This window comes from Erythrolamprus reginae, chromosome 10 (assembly GCF_031021105.1).
Source record: "Erythrolamprus reginae isolate rEryReg1 chromosome 10, rEryReg1.hap1, whole genome shotgun sequence".
Lineage (NCBI taxonomy): Eukaryota > Metazoa > Chordata > Lepidosauria > Squamata > Dipsadidae > Erythrolamprus > Erythrolamprus reginae.
The window spans coordinates 24,857,269-24,884,236 of NC_091959.1; the positions used below are offsets into that span (position 1 = coordinate 24,857,269).

The window sequence follows — 26,968 nt, forward strand, 5'->3', positions numbered from 1 at the left end:
TTACCTCTCATTTAGCACAATAGAAGCCAACAAACAAATTAGAACTTTGGAAATACATTTTATATTCAAAGCACCACCAAACTCTTTATAGGAATCCATTTATTTTGGTCATGTGTATTTACCGGTATTTTGTCTCTCTGAGTAGGTGTGAATATTTTTTTCCAGGTATGATTTTATAGATTCAGCAAACTTGGGGATAATCATGGAGGTAAGGTGGAATTGAAGGCTCCTGGATTTGGGTTAGCTATTTTTCTTTGAAGATTACAGTTGTCCTCAATTTAACTGCCAACTCAAAATTTCTGGTGCATTTGTTAAGTGAAACATTTGTTAAGTGAATTTTGCCCCATTTTATGACTTTTCTTGCCATAGTTGTTAAGTGAATCATTGCAGTTGAAAACAAGTTTCCAATGCAATCTTGACTTGAGAATAGAGTAGAATAGAGTATGGTAGGGTAGAGTAGAATAGGATAGAATAGAATAGAATAGAATGTGATACTAATACAGTGGTACCTCAAGATACGAACCCCTCATCTTACGAACAACTCGAGATACGAACCCAGGGTTCAGAAAAAATTTGCCTCTTCTTACGAACTTTTTTCGTGTTACGAACGCCAAACCCGAACTTCCGGGTTCGGCGTTCGGGAGGCTGCTGGGAAGCCGCTGGCTGTTTTAAAAGGTGACAGCCGGGCGGCAGGGCTTCCCAGCAGCCTCTGAATGCCGAACCCGGAAGTTCGGGTTTGGCGTTCGTAACACAAAAAAAGTTCGTAAGAAGAGGCAATTTTTTTCTAAACCGTTCGGAGGCAGCTGGGAAGCCGCGCGGCTGTTTTAGAAGGTGACAGCCGGGCTGGGGGGCTTCCCAGCAGCCTCCGAACGCCGAACACGGAAGTTTGGGTTTGGCGTTCGGCTTCGGGAAGCTGCTGGGAAGCCGCCCGGCTGTTTTAAAAGGTCACAGCCGGGCTGGGGGGCTTTGCAGCAACCTCCCGAACCCCGAACTTTTGCCGAACTTCCAGGTTCGGGGTTCGGGAGGTTGATGGGATGCCTCCCAGCCCGGCTGTCACATTTTAAAACAGCCGCGTGGCTTTCCAGCAGCCTCCGAACGCCGAATGCGGAAGTTTGGGTTTGGCGTTCCGCTTCGGGAAGCTGCTGGGAAGCCGCCCGGTTGTTTTAAAAGGTCACAGCCGGGCTGGGGGGCTTCCCAGCAACCTCCCGAACTTTTGCCGAACTTCCGGGTTCGGGGTTCGGGAGGTTGCTGGGAAGCCTCCCAGCCCGGCTGTCACCTTTTAAAACAGCCGGGCGGCTTTCCAGCAAACACCGAACGCGGAAGTTCAGGTTTGGCGTTCGGCTTCGGGAAGCTGCTGGGAAGCTGCCCGGCTGTTTTAAAAGGTCACAGCCGGGCTGGGGGGCTTCCCAGCAACCTCCCGAACCCTGAACTTTTGCCGAACTTCCAGGTTCGGGGTTTGGGAGGTTGCTGGGGAGCCCCCCAGCCCGGCTGTGACCTTTTAAAACAGTCGGGCGGCTTCCCAGCCGTCTCCCAAAGCCGAACGCCAAACCCGAACTTCCGCGTTCGGCATTCGGAGGCTGCTGATAAGCCCCGCCGCCCGGCTGTCACCTTTTAAAACATCCTGGGGGCTTCTCGGCGGCCTCCCGAATGCCGAACCCGGAAGTTCGGGTTTGGCGTTCGGTGTTCGGGAGGTCGCTGAGAAGCCCCCAGGCTGTTTTAAAAGGTGACAGCCGGGTGGCAGCGGTTTTTTGCGGGGGGGGGTTTTTTTGGTTGCACGGATTAATTGACTTTACATTGTTTCCTATGGGAAACAATGTTTCGTCTTACGAACCTTTCGTCTTACGAACCTCCCCCTGGAACCAATTAGGTTCGTAGGACGAGGTATTACTGTACTAATAGCAATAGCATGTTTTACAGCCCTTTCTAAGCAGTTTACAGAGTCAGCCTTTTGACCCCAACAGTCTGGGTCTTCATTTTACCAACCTTGGAGTCAACGTGAGCTACCCTAATACTAATACTGGTACTAGTACACTACACTACACTCACTACACTACTCTATACTACATTACTGCTAATGCTGTGCTGTGCTGTGCTGTGCTGTGCTGTGCTATGCTATGCTATACTATACTATACTATACTATACTATACTATACTATACTATACTATACTATACTATACTATACTATACTATGAATCTTGGAGGAATCTGCTGGAGAGGAAGCCCTATATATATATCATTCCAGGACAAAATCTTTATCTATCTATCTATCTATCTATCTATCTATCTATCTATCTATCTATCTATCTATCTATCTATCTATCTATCTTTCTATCTAATATTATAATATTATAATCATATTATAATATTATTTATTTATTATTGATTATATTACAAACAAACAAATAAAAAGTTGCTGTCCAGTCTCTGTAAAAGCCTCCAGTGATGGAGCACCCACAATTTCTGAAGGCAGGCTGTTCCACTGGTTAATCGTCCTCACTGTCAGAAAATTCTTCCTTATCTTTAGCTTGCTTCTCTCCTTGGTTAGTTTCCATCCATTGCTTCTTGTCCTGCCTTCTGGGGCTTGGGGGAATAGCTTGACTCCCTCTTCTTTGTGGCAGCCCCTGAGATACTGGAACAGTGCTATCATGTCTCCCCTGGTCCTTCTTTTCATTAGATCAGCACAGCAACTGTTCTTCATATGTTTTAGCCTCCAGCCCACACTAATCCTTGTTGCTCTTGTCTGTGCATTTTTAGATGTGCAAATGCATTGAAGGTGATATAAATAGCAGCTTTATTGAGTTTATTTTTGACACTTTTTGTATTTGTTACTTACAGATTAAAAATGGACAGCAGAGTTGCTACGTGTTAAAGAATAAAGATTTGGGACTTCCATCAAAAGGCATGGTCCACTTGGAAACAGAAGTCCTGTTTAACCCTGTAAGTCTATGGTCTTTAGAAGAGAAGGCATAAAAGGTGTTAACTTTCCCCGCTGAAGTAGTACCTATTTATCTACTCACATTTGCATGCTTTTGAATTGCTAGGTTGGCAAGAAGCTGGGTGAAGATGGGAGCTCAACCCGTCGCACGGAGTTCAGGTCTTAAACCAGGGCTGTTGGCTTTCCAGCCAACAAGCCCAGCATCTTAACCAGCCTCTGTGCCACCCTAAATAAATAAACAGGTTCCTGAAAAGTGGAAATTGGCATTTCTTGCAACCCGATACATAAACTATGGTTTATCCCAAATAACCTCTTTGTGTGGGCATGTTTCCGGGTGATTTTTTCTTAAAGCTGTTCATTTCCACCCTGTGCCCACTCGGCGAAGCAGTGGAAGTGATGTGCCGGTGCCTGGAGGTTGTTAGGGTCTGGATGGGTGTCAACAGGCTCAAACTCAACCCTGACAAGACGGAGTTGCTGTGGGTTTTGCCTCCCAAGGACAATCCCATCTGTCCGTCCATTACCCTGGGAGGGGGGGAATTATTGACCCCTTTGGAGAGGGTGCGCAACTTGGGCGTCCTCCTCGATCCACAGCTAACATTAGAGCAACATCTTTCAGCTGTGGCGAGAAGGGCATTTGCCCAGGTTCGCCTGGTACACCAGTTGCGACCCTACCTGGACCGGGAGTCACTGCTCATGGTCACTCATTCATTCATTCATTTTCATTCATTTATTAGATTTGTATGCCGCCCCTCTCTGCAGACTCGGGGCGGCTCACAGCAATAATAAAAAACAATATACAATGGCAATTCTCTGTGGCGGCACCGGCTCTCTGGAACCAACTCCCCCCAGAGATTAGAACTGCCCCTACTCTTCCTGCCTTCCGTAAACTCCTTAAAACCCACCTTTGCCGTCAGGCATGGGGGAATTGAAACACCTCCCCAGGGCTTGTTCAATTTTATGCATGGTATGCTTGTGTGTGTGTCTGTTAGTATATGGGGTTCTTTTAAATCTTTAAATATTTTAAAGTTATTTGAATTATTTATGATTTGTTATATCTTGTTGTGAGCCGCCCCGAGTCTTCGGAGAGGGACGGCATACAAATCTAAATAATAAATAAATAAATAAATAAATAAATGAATGAATGAATGAATGAATGAATGAATGAATAAATAAATAATTAAAATATATAAAAACCCTTATTTAAAACAATACATCCACACAAACATACCATGCATAAACTATACAGGTCAGGGGAGATAGCTCATCATATAACTCATGCCCTCATCACCTCGAGGTTTGACTACTGCAACGCTCTCTACATGGGGCTACCTTTGAAAAGTGTTCGGAAACTTCAGATCGTGCAGAATGCAGCCGCGAGAGCAATCATGGGCCTCCCTAGATACGCCCATGTCTCATCAACACGCTGCGGCCTGCACTGGCTGCCGATCATTTTCCGGACACAATTCAAACTGTTGGTAATGACCTATAAAAGCCCTACATGGCATCGGACCAGAATACCTCCGGAACCATCTTCTGCCGCATGAATCCCAGCAGCCGATCAGGTCCCACAGAGTTGGCCTTCTCTGGGTCCCGTCGACTAAACAATGTCGTCTGGCGGGACCCAGGGGAAGAGCCTTCTCTGTAGCAGCCCCGGCACTCTGGAATCAACTCCCCCCGGAGATTAGAATTGCCCCCATCTTCCTCGCCTTTCGTAAATTGCTGAAAACCCACCTATGTCGCCAGGCATGGGGTAACTGATACATCCCCCTGCTAATAGAGTTTATGTGTGGTATGATTGGGTTATGTGGTTATTTAATGTTAGGGTTTTTAGATAGTGTTTTTAAGTATTGGATTTGCTCATATTCACTATTGTTGTGAGCAGCCCCGAGTCTTCGGAGTGGGGCAGCATACAAATCTAATAAATTGTTATTAATTATTATTATTAAAGACCAAAGAACAAGGGAAGTTTCAACCAGTGGGGACTATTTAGATAAAAGGAAGATTAGCAGAAGATATCCAGGCGGTACGCTTGTCATTGTGGTGGCTGAATGCTAAACGGAACTCTGGACTCTGACTTCATTCATTAATTTGTTTGTTTGTTTGTTTGTTTAAACTTATATGCCGTCTAACTTCCAAAGGACTCTGGGCGGCTGACAACAAATACTCTTAAAATGTAATATAAAACCCCCTAAAGACAGTACAAAGCAATTAAAACCAGCAGTTAATGATAAAAACAGTAAAAAACCCCATGCATATCTTTACTGGTCGGTTCTTGATGGTATGGTACAGAGAGGGGCGGCATACAAATATAATAAATAAAAATAAATAAATAAATAAATGCCATCTGATCAACGCCCCCCAGGGCTGTTGGAAAAGCCAAGTCTTTACAGCTTTCCGGAAGGCCAGTAGGGTGGGGGCAGTCTGGGTCTCGGGAGGTAGGTGGTTCCAAAGAGTTGGAGCAGCCCCTCCCCTGTGGACCCGCCAGCCGACACTGTCTAGCTGACAGGACCTAGAGAAGACCAACCCTATGGGCCCTTATCAATCGCTTGGAGTTATGCAGTAGGAAGCGGTCTCAAAAATAGCTGGCCCTAAGTCATGCAGGGCTGTTTTGTCAACCATTCAGTGTTTAACATGATACACTTTCAATGAAATGGTAATCCAGGCAACAACCAAGGATTGAATTACTTTTTTTGGCTGCTGTCGTAAGCTGCTGGGTCGTATTTAAGTGATTGTCCAGTAAGACTCCAAAGTCCCTCTCAGACTTATTGTTTTTGAGTTTCATTTTGCGGGATAGGGTCCATTGTTCAAGTCTGTCAAGATCTTCCTGGCTATTCCTGCCAGCTCAGTGTCGTATGCAAACTTCATGAGTTGCCCATCTATTCCCTCATCTAAGTCATTTACGTGCATAAGTGCACTTATGTGCCTAATGTCCCTGTCCTACTGTTCTATTATCCTTTCTATTACTATGTTCTACTTGTTATGTTATGTTAATATGCACTGTAATACTATACTTGTTTGACAAATAGATAAATAAAAATAAATAAATAATTAAGATATTGAAATGTATTAGGTTCAATATTATGTGGCTGTTGCTACTTTTATTTCAGATAAGAGCAAGCGTTAGAACCTTTTCTCCACGTGAGAGGAGATGTTCTGAAGACAGCCGCAAGTTTTCGAAGAAGGTATGTCAATTTTGAGGCTGCCGGATGAAACCCAGTCTATCCCAGAATTCCAAAACCTTGTTTATTCACTCTTTGGAAAGTGCCATACCTGCACCTGTTACTGTTCTGGTTTCTGGTAGAACTTTAGCTATTGCAAATAACTCTTACTAAATGCAGCATTTCATAAACAAAGAAACTCCATCTTTATTTATCTTCCCTTCTGTATTCAAAATACAGTTCATATTAGCACATTCCTCTCAGCCCATTATCTTTCTTAATTGCATTCCTCATGCATTCCTCCCAGCCTCCTCCGTTTAGCAAGATTTATGTACTCACAGCATGATTCAAAAACAGCAGAAATGACTGTAAAATAACACAGAATGCATTTGCTTGCTTGGGAGCTGAACGGAAACCTTTCATTTTTCACCCTACAACATTGAAACTCCACCCTTCTTCCCCACTGACCCCCTGATGTGTTTGGGGAGTTTCGGGCATTGGCGTCCTTCAGTCTCGAAAGACCACGGTATCAGGCCCTGGACTCCCCATAGCACAAAGCCTGGGTAGCTTAGTATGGAGGAGAGACTGTTACCCAAGCAGCAGATCCCCCGTCTCCACATCTCTGAAATATTCCAAGGGAATGGCAAAGGCCAATACGATGGGTTCCAGCTACGTCGCAGGAGTGATCAGAACGTGGCTGTACACAGTCACGAACTGCTTCCAGGACTCCGGTTCTGGATTTTGCCTCGAGGTTTACCCCTGAAGCATTTTCCAATGATGGATATATAGCCACGAGGGAATGGAGGTTGGCAATCAAAGTTTCCCCTCTCCTAGTGGTTGACCAGAGTGTCTTTCATGTCTTGCCATGCTCTTAGCGTACCCCATCGCTTGCAGAGACTGCCCTCATGACCGTTGACCTATTACAGCATTAGCCTTAGCACTTAGACTTACATACTGCTTCATAGTGATTTTACAACCCTCTCTAAGCGGTTTGTAGAACCAACCTCTTGCCCCCAACCATCTGGGTCCCCATTTGACCCACCCCAGAAGGATGGAAGGCTGAGTCAACCTTGAGCCGGTGGTGAGATTTGAACTGCTAAACTACAGCTAGCAATTAGCTAAAGTAGCCTGCAGTGCTGCACTCTAACTACTGCGCCATCCCCGGCTCTATAGTAGGCTCCATCTGCTCAGTCCTCCAGAATCTGTCTTCACATGCTCGGTATAGACAAGTCCCTATCTCGCCAAAAGTCAATGACCCATTGGCTATGCTCAGCCTGCTTTGGCCAACCTGTCAAAGCTGTTGCCCGGGATGTGGCCACTACGCATGGCTACAAATACTAGGAGCCACAGGTGAGAGCTGAGTGACAAGTGGGGACCAAAGGTGAACGAGCTGCCATAAAAGCTGTAAAAGGACATGACATGCCCCTACACCAGAGGTGCTACCCCTCCCTAAGCACTATCTATACATAGAACAGAATAAATTTGAATACATTATTTTGTTTGGCTGGTGGGTATTTTTTTTGCGGGGGGGGGGTGGTTGCCCTGCAGTCTACGCTAAAACCTTGCCCACCATCCTGACCATCCTCTCCCTTATTTTCATTCCCTTGGCTGCCCACTAGATCTTATCAAGAAACGTGGACCGGGTGAAACGAATCTCCATGGCAATCTGGAACACGATACAGTTTCTTGGAAGCTGCTTTCACTGGGAATCTCCCATAAGAAGCTTGATAGCTTTTGTGGTGAGTGGGATTAATTCACACACCTAATTAAATGTGTGGGCTTTTTTTTTTTTTTTTAAAGAGGTGTTTGTAATTAGTTAACTACTGCTTTTGAGGGGGTGGGTGGGATAATATATTTCTTGAGATAAGATCTACAGCAGAGGTCTTCAAACTTGGCAAGTTTAAGACTTGTGGAGTTCAACTCCCAGAGTTCTCCAGCCAGCTATGCTTAAACTTGCCAAGTTTGAAGACCTCTGATCTACAGTATATGATTCAAAGATCTGAAGAAGGGTAGATCTGAACACAGATCTGTTCTTTTGCAGAACCTTTTATCTGGGGAGGAAGATGAATTCTTCCCTCCCCCCCCCCCAAACAAGCCACATTATGACTTAGGGCAGTGATGGCGAACCTATGGCACGGGTGCCAGAGGTGGCACGCAGAGCCATATCTGCCGGCACACAAGCCATTGCCCTAGGTCAGCTCCAACGTGCCTGTGTGTGCCGGCCAGCTGATTTTTGGCTCTCTCAGAGGCTCTGGGAGGACATTTTAGCTTCCAGAGAGCCTCCGGGGGGATGGCGGAGGGCATGATTACCCTCTCCCAGCGCCAGGGAAGCCTTTGGAGCCTGGGGAGGGCAAAACACGAGCCTACTGGGCCCACAAGAAGTTGGGAAACAGGCCATTCCTGACCTCCAGAGGGCCTCCAGGGGTGGGGTGGGAGAAGCTGTTATCGCCTTCTCCAGGCATTGAATTATGGGTGTGGGCACTCACACATGTGCGATGGCATGCATGCATGCTCTTTCAGCACCCAAGGAAAAAGAGGTTCGCCATCACTGACTTAGGGTAATGCCCAAATATGTTTTCATGTGTGTATCTGTGTGAGGTGCTACTTGTTCGTTCCGGTTCAGGCGAACTGGTAGCGGCGGTGGCAGGAGGCCCCACCCACCCACCTAGACTTCATCGCGGATAATCTGCGCATGCACAAAGGTTATCCAGATGCACAGAAGAACCACATGTGCATGTAGTGTGCGCGCATGTGTACACTCGCAGTTCCGAACCGATAGCGAAGGTAAGTGAAACCCACTACTGACCCACACATACCACTTTTTAGCCCCAAAATAGTTATCTTTGCTAAATTTACAACTTCCTGAAATCCCACCCCCAAAATGAACATTATTTTAGAAATTCTTTTCCTGGCATGGGGAGGAAAAGAATTTAGTTTTATTGTAACTTAGCAAATTGTATAACCTTAACTTTAAAAAAAACCATGAAAGAATGCTGTACAGTAATCCCTCGTTTTTTGCGGGGGATGCGTTCCAAGACCACCCGTGAAAAACAAATTTCCGTGAAGTAGAGGAAATATATATTTTTTATGTATTTAACAAGTATTTGGACTTTTAAAACCCACCCTTTGCATTAAACAGTCATTCTATAATGTTTCTCAGCTGGAACTACATGTGATATCCTACCAGTTTCTATAATAGAGTACAGTAGTACTGTAGAAGAATTTTATGGATTTTTAATGGATTTAAAATTTTTAATGGATTTAATGGATTTAATGGATTTAAGCCCCCTTTGAAAACCCATGAAGTAGCAAATCCGTGAAAGATGAACCGTGAAGTAGCGAGGGATTACTGTATTTAATATGCTTTTCTTTTTTTAAAAAAAAACATGTTTTGTGTTAGGACTCTATCCATAACTGTTGGATTGGTAATATATTGGATGCGGGTTTTGCAGACTGCCACCAGAGGGAGCTAAAGTTCATAGCTTATTTCTCTGAGTCACCCTCTCTGTTTCTCTTTGTCTGGCTACTCACTGTTATTATCACTGTTAGGTTTGCTCTGCAATGTCTCTGAAATCTCTCTGTATTGTAGTCATGTATTGTAGCTAAAATGTGGTTAGGCTTGCTATAGTAAGAATATAGTAAGAAAGACTATGTACTTGGTAATATTTGGATTGTTATTCCGACTTATTCTGTGTATGACTTTAGACTGTTTATCTGAATACGTTATTTCTCAAAGTAAACTTCAATTCAAATTACTCAAGACCCACCTACATCGCCAGGCATGGGGGAACTGAGACACTTCCCCCATGCTTTTATATTTTATGTTTGGTATGTATGTGTTGTTTGGTTTTAAATGATGAGGTTTTATATGTTTTTTCTCTTTTAATATTAGATTCACAACTGATCTCAATATAAACGTTTTCTATGTGTGCACAATCTTGATATAAAGTATGACCACTTTACTCATACATTAACAATTTTCTTTTTGCAAAAAAAACCCCATGTCCATTGGAAGATTTTAGAGTTTATAAGAGAAAGGGTTGTGAGAGACAAATAAATAACTGGAAAACTTTCAGTTCTTTCAAGTAGTTTGTTTTTCCCTGAGTTTTCAAAGCTTAAAGTACGTGATATGTGTGTGTGTGGATATTTAGAAGATTGAAAAGGAATAGGAAGCGATTTGCAGAAAAAGATGATTAAAAAGTGTACAAATCCATGCTGTGTTTATAGTAGGTTGGCAAGCATTTCTAATTAAATGATCTCGCGGAGCTTGTCGGAGCAAACAATCACTGGCTGATGAAAACGAAAGCAGTAGTATCAAATCTCTCTTTTTGAAACGAACGGCCCATCTCTTTAAAACCTGCGCTCTAAGCAAGCCTTGGGCCACCCGTGTGAAGACTTGGCTGGAAAGAGAAACATTATTGAGTTCTCAAACCCGTATTTCACTTAGCTACCCCAAGCCAAATAATTACCAGTTATAAAAGAGATCCAAATTATACTCTCTGGAACTACAGTTTATACAATAGCTGTTTTATATCGGAGCATATCAGATTTGTAAGGGATCTCGGAGGTCTTTTAGTCTAACCCACTGCTCAAATCAGGAGCATCTATACCAGTGTGGGTAAATCTTTTGGTACCAAGTGCCAAAATGGAGAGGTGAGAACCGCTTGGTGCGCATGCGCAATCTGGGAAGATGGTCAGAGAGTCGGCATTCTCCAGGTCCCGTCAACTAGACAATGTCATTTGGTTTGACCTAGGGGAAGAGCCTTCTCTGTGAGGGCCCCAGCCATCTGGAATCAGCTCCCCCCCCCAGAGATTCCACTGCCCCACCCTCCTCGCCTTTCGTAAGAGTCTTAAAACTCATCTATGTTGTTTGGCTTGCGCTGATTAGATCTTAGCCCCTGGCCAACGAATGATTATATGATAGCTGTAAGAATGGGTATACAGTAATTGATTTTTAAATTTAATTAGGAATTCTAGATTGCCATGAAAATTTAAATTTAAATGTAATTGGATTAGTTTACTGTTACTGTTACTGTTATTGTTCTTATATGTTGTAAGCTGCCTCGAGTCTTCAGAGAGGGGTGCATAGAAATCAAATAAATACATATATACATACATACATACATAATACATACATGCATACATCTCTCTCTCTCTCTCTCTCTCTCTCTCTCTCTCTCTCCCTATCTATCTATCTATCTATCTATCTATCTATCTATCTATCTATCTATCTATCTATCTATTCTGCCTGGCTTTGAACCACCCAGGAACAAAGTAATTAATCAAACACACAGGCTTGTAAAAATAAAGCAAAAAGGTTTTATTTATATACAGAAGGCTGTACGCTTCCGTGAATGAAAGAGCAATGCTAAGTTATTAGTCCAGAAGGCCAGAGTTACTCACTCAAGTCAGCATAATACTGTCAGGCTTACGTCAGCCAGTTACTCCCTGCTTAAGCGTCAGAAAGTTCACAGAAATCCAAAAGCCAAAAACGAAACCACGATGCATCAATATCTCTCTCCAAAGCTAAATGATAATCCCCACACAGATCACTCCAACCCTCCCTTTTTGTCAAGGTTGCAGCTGCATCATTAAGTCTTATCACCTGTGCCCTATAATTTGTTTCTGTGTTTGCGCAGCTGCTCTTGTCTTCCCAGCATTCTCCGGAGCCAAGCATTCAGAATAGGATTGTTCATTAACTCTTCCCCTTCTGATTCAGATGAATCTCTGGCTGGAGAGCTGACTGACTCCATTCCCCTCTCTGTCTCTCCAGTCCCTTCCTGCTCCCTTTCTCTCCCTGTCTCTGCTTCTGGTTCACTGTCTGATTCACCCTGCAGCCAGACTGGTCTTGTGTGAACAGACGGCCCCACTGCTCTTCATCAAAATCAGCAGCTATAGGAGCTGGCCTGAAGCCAACCACAACTCTGTCTGTCTGTCTGTCTGTCTGTCTGTCTGTCTGTCTGTCTGTCTGTCTGTCTGTCTGTCTGTCTGTCTGTCTGTCTATCTATCTATCTATCTATCTATCTATCTATCTATCTATCTATCTATCTATCTATCTATCTTCCGGTTTCCAGAGCCCTGGTCTTCTGATTTCTGCCACTCATGTGCATGCAAAGACCAGCTGGCTGATTTTCATGCATACATCGGAAACCAGAAGAACATCTGCCCGGTGCGCGCATGTGCAGCGGGCGGCTGATCTTCTCCAATGCACTTGCAAGGAGAGTCCAGGATGGGTAATTCTTCAGTCTGATTGGTAGGGACTGAGTTTAATTTAAATATTAGGCAGGTGCCGCCCCCCTTAGCCCTCCAGTCTAAAAACTCAGTCGCAGTAAAGGGACTCTGAGTTTTTTTGCTCTGCCAACAGGGTTTGGTTTGAGTAGTTGTTTATTAGTAGTATTTAATTCTTTAATTGATTATTTAATTGTTTAATTTATTTAAATGTTTAAATTAAATATTGTGGTGAAAAATTTTTTTAACTTGCCTTTTTTTCCTATCCTTTCTCCACAGGTGCAGCTGGGGGGTTTCTCCTCACACAGCCCTGGGTTTCAGACCTCCAGTGGGTCTAATCCAGAGGACTGCAGCTCCTCCTTTCTGGGAACCCACACAGAGCCTGTCTGTTGGGTTCAGGAGTGAGCGCCCGGGGAAACTACCTCCGAGGTAGACTCCGGAGGAGAGGAGCCGGTTGACGCCGCGGGGGGGTCCGCCCTTCCCCGTGGCGAAAATACCAGGGGCCAGGACGCCAGGGGTCCTCAGCAGGCCCGGAGAGGACATCCGCCCCCCCCCCCGTCGCCCCCGTGTGGAAGCGATCTGGCGCGAAAGCAAGCGCTTTAAAAGCCAGGAGAGGCGGGAACCTGGCAGGCTTTCCCGCCGTCTCGGAAAGACTCCGGCGGCCATCTTTCTTGTGTGAGGCCGACAGGGAGGCTTGCGCGCCGAAAGCTTCAGCCGTTGCTAGGCAACCGGCGGCGGCCATTTTTTAGCTGTCAAAATTTGACAGCAAGGAGGAGCTTGCGGTCCGTTTCGGCGCGCTAAGCATAGAACTTGAAATCTGCCCTGGTGACACGCAGGCGCAGAGAAAAGCAGTAACTGTCATTTTCACCTCGGTGAATGAGAGCAGTTACGGATTTTTGGACGGTCTTGCTGTTTCGTACAGGCAATCTCCAGAGATTTAACAGCATGGCAGATCAGGCGAGCCAGCTGGTGGAGGAGTCCTCAGCAGGGCCTAGCACTCCGAAAGAGAAGCCCCAGAAGACCAAGACCTCTCAAGGGGCCTCTCTGAGAGAAGCAGAGAAGCGCATCCGAGCGCTGGAGAGGCAGTTGGAGGCCTCTCAGAAGGTACCGGGCCCGGTTCCTTCTACCACTCAACCCACACCTTTGGTGGCCTCCCCCATGTTCCATCCGGGGTTGGTAGGCACAGCCACGGAGAGGGATTGGTCTCCAGAAAGGGTGAGGCTGACAACACCCACACCCAGGGCTGAGAGACTATGTGCAGTGGGACCTGCTGGTTATCCAGCCTTTCCATCAGCCCAGTGTGGTCCGGCTGCTACCTTCACTCCTACCTCAGCTGGCCTGCGCAGCTCCAATGATGCCTGGCAGAGTATGCCACAGACTGTGCAGGACCTCCTTGCCACTGCCTATACCCAAGGGGTGGCTGTGGGTGCCCAGCAACACCAGCAGGCACAAGTGGGACTCCCTCAAATGAGGTCTCGAGACCCCTGGACTGCCCCCGCCGCCTTTTCCCGGGAAGACTCGATGGAGGAAGAGCGGTCTTCAAGAGACAATTTCAGTGGGGATGAGGATGAGCTGTCTGGAGATGATCAGCCCCCTGAACCGCCCATCTTTCCTGGTCTCTTCAAATCATCCCTCTTCCGGGTACTATTGAATAAAGCTAAGATGACCATTGATCAGGCGGGTGAAGGAGACCAGGCAACGTCGACTGAGGCGGCTCAGCCTGCTGGGGGCCTGTTTGTTTTCCCCAAGCAGGAAACAATTCACATTCCCTCTTCCCACCTGTTCAGGGAAACCATCCAACGCCCGTGGGAGAACCCGGCTACTGCCCAGGCACCGTCTAATCTTGATCGCAGGTTCTACACATTTGATCAGGCCATGGAGGAGCTGCTGGAATTCCCTGTTGTGGATAAACCTGTGACGAGCCTTGTGTCTAATGCCCTAGTTCCCTCAGAGTCGCAGGAGGGTCTCAAGGCAGAGGACAAGAGGGCGGAAAATGTGGTACGCAGAACACACCAGATGTCTGCCTGGGCTCTTCGGGCCGCATCGGCGGCTTCGTTCTTCAACAGGGCCACGATTCTCTGGATCCAAGAGCTACAATCCAGGGTGGATCCGGAGGACAGCAGACTCAGACAGGACCTCAACAAGCTCCTGGCGGCCACGGAGTTTTCGGCGGACGCCACGATCAACGCCGCCAAATTTGCTTCCCGCGCAATGGCCTCCTCGGTCTCCTCCCGTAGGCTCATTTGGCTCAGGAGCTGGCAGGCGGACGTTAAGTCCAAATGGAGCCTGGCATCTGCCCCATTTAGGGGCAAGAAGCTGTTCGGGGAGGTCCTGGACGATGTCCTCATTGAGGATAAAGATAAGAAAAAGGTCATGCCAAGGTCCAGCAGGAAACAGGATAGAAGGTTCACTCCCTATCAACGGAGGCAGCCCTTTCGGTCCGAGCCCTCCTCGACGGGCACACAGGCGTCGAGGCCTTATTTTCAGGGCAGCTTTAGCCAGGGATCCTTTCGAGCAGACAGATCCTTCCAGGCAGACCGGAATAGAGCATACCAGGGCCGCCGCCCCTTTAGAGGAGGCAACAGAGGCTTTCGGAAGGCGAAGTGACTCCCAGGACAGCAGTTGTTTGGGCGGCAGGCTGATGGCTTTCCGTGGTACATGGGAGACTACGTCCTCAGACACCTGGGCGGTTTCCACAGTTGCACAGGGCCTGAGAATAGAATTCTTCTGCCCTCCTCCTCACAGATTTCTCCCGTGTCGGGTTCCCTCAGATGGGGAGAGAAGAAGACTCCTATTCAAAGAAGTCGAGCACTTACTGGACATTGGAGCTATAGAGGAGGTTCCCTTAACACAACAAGGCAGGGGCTTCTACTCGGCGATCTTTCTCATTCCCAAGTCGTCGGGGGGAGTGCGGCTGATTCTGAACCTCAGGCGCTTGAACCTCTATGTAAAATACAGGAGGTTCAGGATGCACTCTCTCCGGTCAATACTGGCAGCCATCCGCCACAGAGACTTGATGTCCTCCATAGACCTGAAGGAGGCGTATCTACATGTCCCAATATTTCCTCCTCACAGGCAATTCCTCAGATTCTGCATCGCCGGAGCACATTTCCAGTACAGGGCGATGCCCTTTGGCCTATCATCGGCCCCGAGAGCTTTTACAAAGTTGCTGGTTGTCCTTACGGCGCATCTCAGATGTCAGTCGATACGTCTCATGGCGTATTTAGACGACATCGTAATTTTGTCCAGGACGAGGGATCGTGCACAAAAGGACCTACAATTGACCATACAGACTCTGGAAGACCACGGTTTTTCCATAAACTGGGACAAGAGCCACCTGACTCCCACTACTCGACTGGCCCACTTGGGGACGACGATAGATTCCGAACTGGGCGAGGTCTTCCTGTCACAGGACAGGCAATCCACAATCAGGAGGTTGGTGAGAGAACTAAGCCGCCAGCCATACCCAAGTCTGCTATTCCTATCCCAGCTCCTAGGGACGCTAGTGTCATGCATTGGCATACTGCCGTGGGCAAGGTTCCACCTTCGACCATTACAGTGGTTCCTTCTCCCCTTTCAAAAGCAGAAATCGAGCCATTCTCACAGGAGGGTTTTCCTCAATGCCAGGGTTCGCAGATCTCTCAGGTGGTGGGTGTCTCGGGCCTTGAGCAGCGGTTCCTCCTTTCTGGAAAAGGAATTCCTCACGGTAACGACCGATGCGAGCCTGCGGGGGTGGGGAGCTCATCTTTCCTCACAGATGGCTCAGGGCCTGTGGTCGCAGCAGGACCTTTGCAACGTCAACATAAACTTCTTGGAACTGAAGGCAGTGTCACTGGCCCTCCACAGCTTTGCTCACCTGGTGAGGGATCAGCACGTGTTGATTATGACCGACAACGTGGCCACGCGTTCCCACATCAACAGACAGGGGGGAACACGGTCAGGGAGGCTGATGGCAGAGACGGAGTCTCTTTTCAGGTGGGCAGAGGCCAATCTGGCATCGCTCTCAGCGGAACACATTTCGGGGGTGGAGAACGTTTGTGCAGACTGGCTCAGCAGACAGACGCTAGATCCAGGGGAATGGCAGCTGGAACCCGGGATCTTCCTGGAGATCACCAGAAGGTTTGGGATGCCGGTTATGGATTTGTTTGCAACGTGTCTCAACTCCCAGCTTCCCCGCTTCTTCTCCCGATTTCCATCCCAGGGAGCGGAAGGAGTGGATGCTCTGCGCCTCAGATGGCCTCAGGGTCTTTTATATGCGTTTCCACCGGTTTCCATAATTCCCAGAGTCATTCGGAAAGTATTACAGGAGCAGGCGGAGGTGCTGTTGCTAGCCCCCTTTTGGCCCCGTCGGATCTGGTTCGCAGACCTGATGCAACTTTCAATTGCTCCATCATGGCGGATCCCGGACCACCGAATCTCTCTCTTCCAGGGGACCATGGCACACCCGGAGCCTCAGTGGTGGCAGCTAACCGTGTGGCGCTTGAGCGGGAACGTCTGAGGAGTCAAGCTTTGCCAGACTCGGTTATTGAGACCATACAGGCTGCCCGTAGGCCTTCTACTAGGAGGATCTACCAGGCCACTTGGGAGGCCTTCTCTAAGTTCTGTGCACTACGACAGGTTGAGCCTCAGGTGGCTTCCCCACCTATGGTTCTGTCATACCTGCAGGCAGGTCTGGACAAGGGCCTCGCCCCGAATACTCTTCGTCGGCATGTGGCTGCTTTATCCAGCATCATTACATTGGACAGTCATCGCCCCTTGAGCAAACATCCATGGATAAGAGACTTCCTGAGAGGGGCGGCTAATCTTAGACCGCCAGTCATTCATCGCTTCCCGTCATGGGACCTGTCCTTGGTGCTTCATTCCATCACCGCACCTCCATTTGAACCTTTAAGACAGGTTTCTGTACGGCTGTTGACTCTTAAAACTGCCTTCCTGGTAGCCATTACGTCTGCCAGGAGGGTGTCAGAGATTTCGGCTTTATCTACAAGACCGGATTTATGTCGCTTTCACCCGGACAGAGTGGTCCTTAGACTAGACCCGGCTTTCCTACCTAAGGTGAATACCACTTTCCACAGGGCACAAGACATCGTGCTGCCGGACTTTTGTACACATGGAACTCACCCCTTAGAGTTGAGATGGCACAAACTGGACGTAAGGAGAGCACTTAAAATTTATATTCGCAGGACTCAGTCCTTTAGAGCTTCAGAAGCCTTGTTTGTATCCTTTTCATCTCGCTCTATGGGGTCCAGAGTTTCCTCCCAGACCATCAGCCGGTGGCTCCGTGACTGTATCTCGGAGGCTTACAGAGCTAGAGGTTCGCCTGTACCGCAGGGGATCACGGGGCACTCAACCCGCAGTGCCGCTACCTCGACTGCATGGAGGACACAGGCGTCTTTGGAGGACATTTGCCGGGCGGCCACTTGGGCTGCTCCCTCAACTTTTATAAAACATTATCGTATAGACTCCTATGCTTCATCAGAAGCAGCCTTTGGGAGGAGGGTCCTACAGGAGGTTTGTTCCTTTGCTGAGCCACTGGTCCAGCCTTCTCCCTCCCTCTAAGTTTTTTCTTGGGCATATCCCATCCTGGACTCTCCTTGCAAGTGCATTGGAGAAGGACCGTTGAACTTACCTGAACGGTCTTCTCGATGCACTGCAAGGAGAGTCCAGACCCACCCAGTTCTGGACCAGGGGCCATGTTATGGTTTAAGGTTCCTTTCTTTAAAGTTGTGGTGTTTTTTCATATGGTTCAATAAATGGGTTGGACTTTACTGCTCCTTCGTTTTAATTAGACTGGAGGGCTAAGGGGGGCGGCACCTGCCTAATATTTAAATTAAACTCAGTCCCTACCAATCAGACTGAAGAATTACCCATCCTGGACTCTCCTTGCAGTGCATCGAGAAGACCGTTCAGGTAAGTTCAACGGTCCGTCTGGTTTCTGGCACTCCTGCAGGTATGAAGACCAACGTGCCCAGAGAGATGGTTCTGCCTGCCACTCTTGGCATGCATGCCATAGGTTTGCCATCACAGGTCTACACCATTTCAGACAAATGGCTGTCCAATTTTCTTCTTGAAAACCTCCACTGTTGGAGCGTCCATGAATGTGAATCAGTTGTAAAGCACCAGAACGTAGATTATGTGACCATGGGGATGCTGCAATGGTCATAAGTGTCAAAAGTTGCCATAAGTCCCTTTTTTTCACTTCCGTTGTTAAGTTCAGACAGTCACCAAGTATAACGTTGTAAGTCGAGGATCACCTATATATGCCCATTTTTTTCCAGTTTTAAATGATTTTTATTAAACATAAGAAAATTCATTGTCTAGATAAACAGTGCGTTGTCTGTGTGCAATTAATTTTAAGAAATAGTAATCATAATAGTAATATTCATAACATTAATAATGATCAGCTAATAAAATACTTTTTGTTTATCCATTTTAGTGAACCTTCCTTATGTAATTAATCATTCTCTTATGCTTTTAAATTTCTAACTTCTGTTTCTGCTGGCTAGCCATTAATAAAACAAACCCATATGCCAGTTGTTAAGCACCTGAACGTTGATCATAAGACTGTGCGTGTGTGCTGCAACAGTTGTAGGTGTGAGTCCAAGTTTTAAGTCAATTCTTTCTCCAGGGCCATTCCGTCTTTGAATGATCCTTGAATGAATGGTTGAAAATCAAGGAGTACAAAGTGTAAATCGTACACAGCGTGGTTGTTTTCTTGCAGACATTTCATTACCACACTAGGTAACTTCATCAGTGTTAGAAACATAGAAACATAGAAGATTGATGGCAGAAAAAGACCTCATCTAGTCTGCCTTATACTATTTCCTGTATTTTATCTTAGGATGGATATATGTTTTTCCCAGGCATTTTTAAATTCAGTGACTGTGGATTTACCAAAACGTCTGCTGGAAGTTTGTTCCAAGCATCTACTACTCTTTCAGTCAAATAATATTTTCTCACTTTGCTTCTAATCTTTCCCCCAACTAACCTCAGATTGTGCCCCTTTGTTCTTGTATTCACTTTCCTATTAAAAACACTTCTCTCCTGAATGTTATTGAACTCTTTAACATATTTAAATGTTCCGATCATGTCCCCCCTTTCCCTTCTGTCCTCCAGACTATACAGATTGAGTTTATTAAGTCTTTCCTGATAAGTTTTATGCTTAAGACCTTCCACCATTTTTGTAGCCCAACTTTGGACCCATTCAATTTGATCAATATCTTTTTGTTGGTGAGGTCTCCAGAACTGAACACAGTATTCCAAATGGGGTCTCACCAACGCTCCATACAGTGGGATCACAGTCTCCCTCTTCCTGCTTCTTATACCTCTAGCTATGCAGCCAAGCATTCTACTCGCTTTCCCTACCACCTGACTGCACTGTTCACCTGTTTTGAGACTGCCAGAAATCACGACCCCTAAATCCTTCTCTTCTGAAATGCTAGCACAGAACTGCCAATACAATACTCAGATTGAGGATTCCTTTTGCCCAATAGCATTATTTTATATTTGGATACATTAAACTGCAGTTTCCATTGCTTTGACCACTTATCTAGTAAAGCTAAATCATTTACCATATTACAGACGCCTCCAGGAATATCAACCCTATTGCACACTTTAGAGTCATCGGCAAATAGGCAAACCTTCGCTACCAAACCTTCCCTTATGTCACTGACAAAGATATTAAAAAGAATAGGATCCAGAACAGACCCCTGTGGCACACCGCTTGTAACCTGTCTCTGCTCAGTTAGAAGGTAGCAGGGTGTGTAGAGAGGAAGAGGAGGAAGTCTATGGAATGCTTGATGCTTTGTGAAGTTAATTGTTTTCTTGCAGACATCTCATTACCACACTATGTAATATCCATCATTGTTAGAGGGTAGTGGAGTGTGCAGAGAGAAAGAGGAGGAAGTCTATGGAATCTTTGCTGTTCTCTGAGCTTGGCTGCTTTCTTGCTGAAGTTTAATTACCACACTAGATAACTTCATCAGCGCATATAATATAAATCATATACAAATAAAAACTTCCAAGCTACCTTTTTGAGACCAATCTTATTGATTTTAAAAAACCCATTTTTTACAAATGTGTTATGGTCTTGAGGATCTCATCCTAGAAAGGGTAAACCTGCTGAATATGGAGCCATATCTACTATTGCAAAATAGTGCAATAGCACGATACAATTTAAAGGTTGGTTTTAAACATTGAATGGCTGTTGCGAGGAATGGTGCTTCACTGCACAGGCTGCTTATGATTTTTCCCCCCAGAATAATTATACTTTCTATCAACAGTTTGCAGTGAATTAATGGCAATTATGTCATTGAATGAAATTACAGAGGTTTTTTTTAATCCAATTATAGTTATCTGAAGGAAATTTAAAAAAAAATACATGTTCCACTATCCCTCTTTTTAAACTTAATGGAAATGTCCATCAGAATGTTTTCCAAGGAATATTGCAAGTAGGAATGAAAGCTCAACCCCCCCCCCCCCTCCGTGTCTGCCATCAATCCAGCAGCCACCTCCAGCACGGAATATCTCAGGGTTTGCCACAAAGAAGAGGGAGTCAAGCTTTTCTCCAAAGCACTTGAGGGCAGGACAGGAAGCAATGGGTGGAAACTAATCAAGGAGAGAAGCAATTTAGAACTAAGGAGGAATTTTCTAACAGTGGGGACAATTAATCAGTGATACAACTTACCTCCAGATTGGTTGTGAAGGATCCAACACTGGAGATTTTTAAGAACAGATTGGACAAACCATTTGTTTGAAATTGTATAAGGTTTCCTCCCTGAGAAGGGGTTAGAATAGAAGATCTCCAAGGTCCCTGGCAACTCCTGTTCTATTCTATTCCATTCCAAATTCCATTCCATTGCAAATTCCATTCCATTCCATTGTAAATTCCATTCCGTTCCAAATTCCATTCCATATTTTCTGTTCTGTTCTGCTCTGTTCTAGTCTAGTCTAGTCTCCATTCCCCATTCTCTATTCCACTCCACTCCAGGGGCTACCACAAAGAAGAGAGGGGTCAATCTTAAAAACTTCCAGTGTTGGAGCATTCACCACTTCTGGAGGCAAGTTGTTCCACTGATTAATTGTTCCGTCAGGAAATTTCTGCTTAGTTCTAAGTTGCTTCTCTCCATGATTAGTTTCCATCCATTTTTTCATGTTCTGCCCCCAGGTGCTTTGGAGAATAGCTTGACTCCCTCTTCTTTCCCGCAGCCTCTTGTCCTGTTATCGCTTTCATAAATTATGCAACCCCTGTCTTTATGGAAATGATCATCGCACCGCAACCTTGAATCTAGCAGATGGGAAAACAATGCTCTGTCTTGCCCTATCAGAGAATTACACTCTCTCTGGGTGATGTTCCCAGCTAACTTGTCCACTTGTGTTTGTATCTTATTTCTGAAAACTGCAGAGCGTTTTCCTTTTCCGTTCCAGCTGTCGTTTTTTTTTACAAGTCTTTCTGGCTCCTCTCCTGGATGATGCTTCTTTCCTCTTGTCTGTCTGGGCTTGGCAAGCGATGCCTCCTGTTTTAATCCCATACAAAGAGGCCCTGCTGTCCGGAGTAGCCTATCACCAGACCCACCTCAGGTGTCAGTGGCGAGAGAACTGGGCTAATCATTGGAGCTGCCTGATCTGATCCTTTCTGGAGAGAGAAATTCCCCATTGTGGTCCATTCATCAGTCAGTGGCTCAGTTTTGCCTGCTAGCCTCTTAATCATTGGAGTCCTTCTGAATTCCAAATAGGTTCAGCTACGATCACCGGCAGCCTGGCTTTTTCAGTGCTGCCTCTCGTTTTCCCAATACTTGCAGACAGCTGCCCGCTAATGTTAACAGGAAGAGAGTTTATGTTGCACCACAATTTATGGAAAATCACAATTCTCAGGGCTCTCCGGACTTACATTGGCAACCCCATTTTTTAAACTGGATTCCTGTCTGTCTATCTCTCCATCATCTATTTAGTGTCTGTCTGTCTGTCTGTCTGTCTATCTTTCTACCTAGTCATGAGTCTATAATTTACAGCTACCATCTATCCATCCATTGTCTGCCTGCCTGCCTGCCTGCCTGCCTGTCTGCTGGCCTACCTACCTACCTACCTACCTATCAAGTCATCTATCTACAGCATCCCTCCCTCTCTCCTTCCCCCCTCTCTCCTTTCCTCCATCCATCCATTCATTGTCTGTCTGTCTATCTAATCTATCATTCCATCTGTTTATCATCTATCATGTCATCTGTCTATGCCATCCATCCATCCATCCATCCATCCATCCATCCATCCATCCATCCATTACCTCTTTGTTTTAATAAAATTAAAAGATAAGAGAAAAGATAAGGGAAAAAATCCAGGTAGGAAAAAAAATAAAAATGCAAGAAAGAGAGAAAGAAAGAAGAAAAGAAAGAAGATTAGAAAAAGAATGACTTCCAAGTATTTGGTAGCACAATATCCCCACTATCATTGTGGTCTTCTGGGACGGGGTATTTGTTATTCTTGGAGTTTGGTGGCTTTCTCGCAGATACTTCATTACTGAATTAGATAACATCATCAGTGCTCTTCTAGGAAGTTTTTGACTTTCCAGTCTAGCCAAACTTAACTTATAATATTGCAGTAGAGCAGTGTTTCCCAACCTTGGCCACTTGAAGACATCTGGACTTCAACTCCCAGAATTCTCCAGCCAGCAAAAGCTGGCTGGGGAATTCTGGGAGTTGAAGTCCAGATATCTTCAAGTAGCCAAGGTTGGGAAACACTGTAGTAGAGTATTGTTTTTGTTTTTGGCCCAGTTCACCAGCAAGCTTAACAGAAGATGGGTGTTTTTATACAGGTGGTCCTTTGACTTATGACTAGTCATTTAATGATAATTTGAAGTTAGGACAGACTTCCCCAGAACTACTTACAATCTTTTTTCAGAGTTACAACAGCAACACATCACCCTGTGGTCACGCGATTGCATTTTGGGCCCTGGGCAACCAGATCATCTTAATAGCTATTCACAGTGTTCCTCAGTCACATGACAACGATTTGCGACAAATGCAAGTGTTTTCCCAAAAAAACCCAACCCCAAAATGCAATCCAACCATCGGGGGAAATGGTTTACTTAACAACTGTCACATTAGCTTAACAACTGTAGCATTCACTTAATGATCATTGTGGGGGGGGGGGGGGAACAGTTGTGACTTCAAATCAGCTCATGCAGTGTCTCCACTTATGGCTACAATGGCTCATTCCAGACTCAATTGCCGTCATAAGTTGAGAACGACTTGTATTCATAAAAGAGCAGTGGACCAGGTGTCTGTTCTATGCACGCAAAAACAAACTGAACTTTACAGAATGGAGAGAATAAAGTCTTCGTAACTCAGTCGCTGGCATGTGGTGCTACCATCGTCCTGAGCTGCAGTTAGTTCTCTGAAGATGATGGGGTTTATTTTCCATGTGAATTTGCTTTGGCTTTGGCTGATCTTGTATGCCTTCACTTTCATGCCCCCTCAGTTTGTGGCTAATTGTGATGTAAAGTACATTGAAATGCTAGAACACTTCTTTTTTCTTAACATATACAAACCACGAACAGGCAGCTGTTGGTAGGCAGGTAGAGAGATAAAACTAGATTCAGTTCTCGATCCCGTGGGAGGTTAGAAACCTTCCACCTGGAATTCCCTACGTGAGGCCTCGTGAAAGAAGACAGTTAAATCAACAGCAGCAGATTAGATTATTTTTTATTTTTTCCCAAAAAGAGAGAGAGAGAGAGAAGTTCCTGTAGGTGGCAATGTACAATCAAGAATGATAAAACTTTGATTTCCCCATCCTTCCATTTCCTTCCTTTCATCTGACTTATACCATCCTTTGCTCATGTCACTTATTCCTAATGGTTGTAATAATAATAATAATAATAATAATAATAATAATAATAATAATAATAATAACAACAACAACAACAACAACAACAACAACAACAACAGAGTTGGGAGGGACTTTGGAGGTCTTCTAGTCCAACCCTCTGCTTAGGCAGGAGACCCTACACTATTTCAGACAGATGGTTATTCAACTTCTTCTTAAAAACTTCCAGTGTTGGAGCATTCACAACTTCTGGAGGCAAGCTCTTCCACTGATTCATTGTTCTAACTGTCAGGAAATGTCTCCTTTGCTCTAAGTTACTTCTCTCTTTGTGTATTTTACACCCATTGCTTCTTGTTCTACTCTCCGGTGCTTTGGAGAATAGTTTGACTCCCTCTTCTTTGTGGCAGCCCCTGAGATATTGGAGCATTGCTATCATGTCTCCCCTGGTCCTTTTCATTAAACTAGCCATGCCCAGTTCCTGCAGCCGTTCTTCATATGTTTTAGCCCCCAGTCCCCTAATCATCTTTGTTACTCTTCTCTGCACTTTTTCTAGAGTCTCTCTTTTGCATCATGGTGACCAAAACTGAATGCAGTATTCCAAGTGTGGCCTTACCAAGGCCCCATAAAGTGATATTAACACTCCATGTGATCTTGATTCTATCCCTCTGTTAATGCAGCCTAGAACTGTGTTAGTATTAATAGTAGTGGTATTATTTTAAGGGGCGTACATAAGTGCACTTAGGTGCCTAATGTCCCTGTCCTACTGTCTTATTATCCTTTCTATTACTACGTTCTACTTATGTTATGTTATGTTATGTTAATATGTACTATAATACTATACTTGTTTGACAAATAAATAAATAAATAAATAAATAAATTTTAAAAAAAGAATTTTTTAGCCCAACCTACTTCATTGAGGTATTGGAGGTGGGGGAGAGAAAGGAGCATTATTATGCCTGCCACTTAAGTGTACAAAATAAAGGCTGGATATTTTCATTGCTGCTGTTATCACTTTTATTAAAAATGCAGGAAGTGTGGAGTCAAAGGAAGGAGTGGGATTCCCTCACAGACATACACTCTTATCAAGACAACAGAGAGGGCTAATTCTCCATTCTTTTTTCCTGTAATTTTCTCCAGCCGAGTCTGTTCTGAGGAAAATAAAGAGTCTAATGCATTAGAAAATTTAAAACATCAAAATGCTACCTTCTGGCTACAATTCATAGAAAATAACCATGAAATGATCTTGGAGTGGAATATCCACAGAGCTTTGAGTGCTGCGCCAAGGACAACGGAATGTAATTTCGCCTCCCCATCCTTCAATTTTCTAAAAGTGATCCAGATTCTACTAGGTTGGGAGGTCAGCTTCTTTGTGGATATGTAAGAAATGATTCCTGTAGGTTGAATCTTGTGGATGGGAATAGATCAGAAGGTTTGAAGAGCATACACTCTTAAGGTGTTAATTTCTTGGGTCTTTGCAATACGTTGTATCTGAAGAATTAGCAAGTATTAATGAACTTGCTATAACTTAGAAAAACCTTATAATGCCTTGGTAAGGCCACATTTGGAATATTGCATTCAGTTTTGGTTGCCAAGATGTAAAAAAGACGTGGAGACTCCAGAAAGAGTGCAGAGAAGAGCAAAAAAAGATTATTTGGGGACTGGGGGCTAAAACATATGAAGAACTATTGCAGGAAATGGGTATTTCTAGTTTAATGAAAAAAAGACTAGGGGAGACATGATAGCAGTGTTCCGATATCTTAGGGATTGCCATAAAAAAGAGGGAGTCAAACTATTCTCCAAAGCACCTTAGGGTAGAACAAGAGGCAATGGGTGGAAACTAAACAAGGAGAGAAACAACTTAGAACTAAGGAGAAATTTCCTGACAGTTAGAACAATTAATCAGTGGAACAACTTGCCTCAAGAAGTTGTGAGTGCTCCAACTATGGAAGTTTTAAAGAAAATATTGGATAATCATTTGTCTGAAGTAGTGTAGGGTTTCCTGCCTAAGCAGGGGGTTGGACTAGAAGACCTCCAAAGTCCCTTCCAACTCATTGTTGTTCTGGTCCAACTAATGCAAATCCACAAATCTTTTCCCAAGGCTTTGATATTGAAACAAGTAAATCCTTTATTCTCTCTTTCACAGAATATAAATGGCAACAATACAAGCAGGGTTGCAAGATAATGCACAGTGAATATTTTACGATGCAAATTCACATTTCAAGCTCAAAAGCTGGAGAGGCAAAGCTATACATCTCTCTTAAGGGCAGAGGAGTTTATCAGTACTAAAAAGGCTCTGCTCAGTGTTCTTGTTAATCTTAATTAGCACAGTGTGTCATGGTTTATCAAAAGCTTACTTTCCAGGCGCTATGAATCACACCATTTTTCAATCATGCAGGTTGTCCAAAAGCACTTTCTTTTTCAGTTATTACCTGGAAATGACACTTTCCCTTTTCACACAATTCTAACAACTGCAGATTCAAAACTTTTCCCCAAGAATTTCTTCCCTTCATTTTGTGAATCTCCTGAACCTAGGATTTACCCATGGGCTCTTAGATATTCCTCCATTATCTGAAAATGAATCACTTTCAATGCTAACTTCTAAATCATTGTCTCCTTCGCTCTCATCCCCATTGCCTTCGGATAAACTTCTTAAACCAGGATAAGCTAAAACCTCTGTTTCTTCATCCTCAGAGTCTGATATTTCCTGAGGCTGCCAAGGAACACTTACAACAGTTATTGATGTTGTTGTTGTTATTGTTGTTGTTCTTCTTCTTCCTGTTATTATTATTATTATTATTATTATTATTATTATTATTATTATTACTACTA

General features: G+C 44.9%; 1 protein-coding gene across 4 annotated transcripts in view; it reads left to right on the top strand.

Moving 5' to 3' along the window:
* The window catches only part of MCTP2 (multiple C2 and transmembrane domain containing 2), a 232,733-nt gene that overhangs the window by 139,037 nt on the left and 66,728 nt on the right, over positions 1–26,968 (top strand). For all 4 annotated transcript variants that reach the window (XR_011559979.1, XM_070762681.1, XM_070762680.1 and 1 more), the window contains exons 15-17: positions 2,837–2,938; positions 6,044–6,118; positions 7,714–7,833. Coding sequence is in view for 3 of the 4 variants with exons in the window: in XM_070762681.1 (XP_070618782.1) it covers positions 2,837–2,938; positions 6,044–6,118; positions 7,714–7,833 (297 nt within the window). In the remaining variant the exon portion in view is untranslated. The remainder of the gene's footprint in view (positions 1–2,836; positions 2,939–6,043; positions 6,119–7,713; positions 7,834–26,968) is intronic.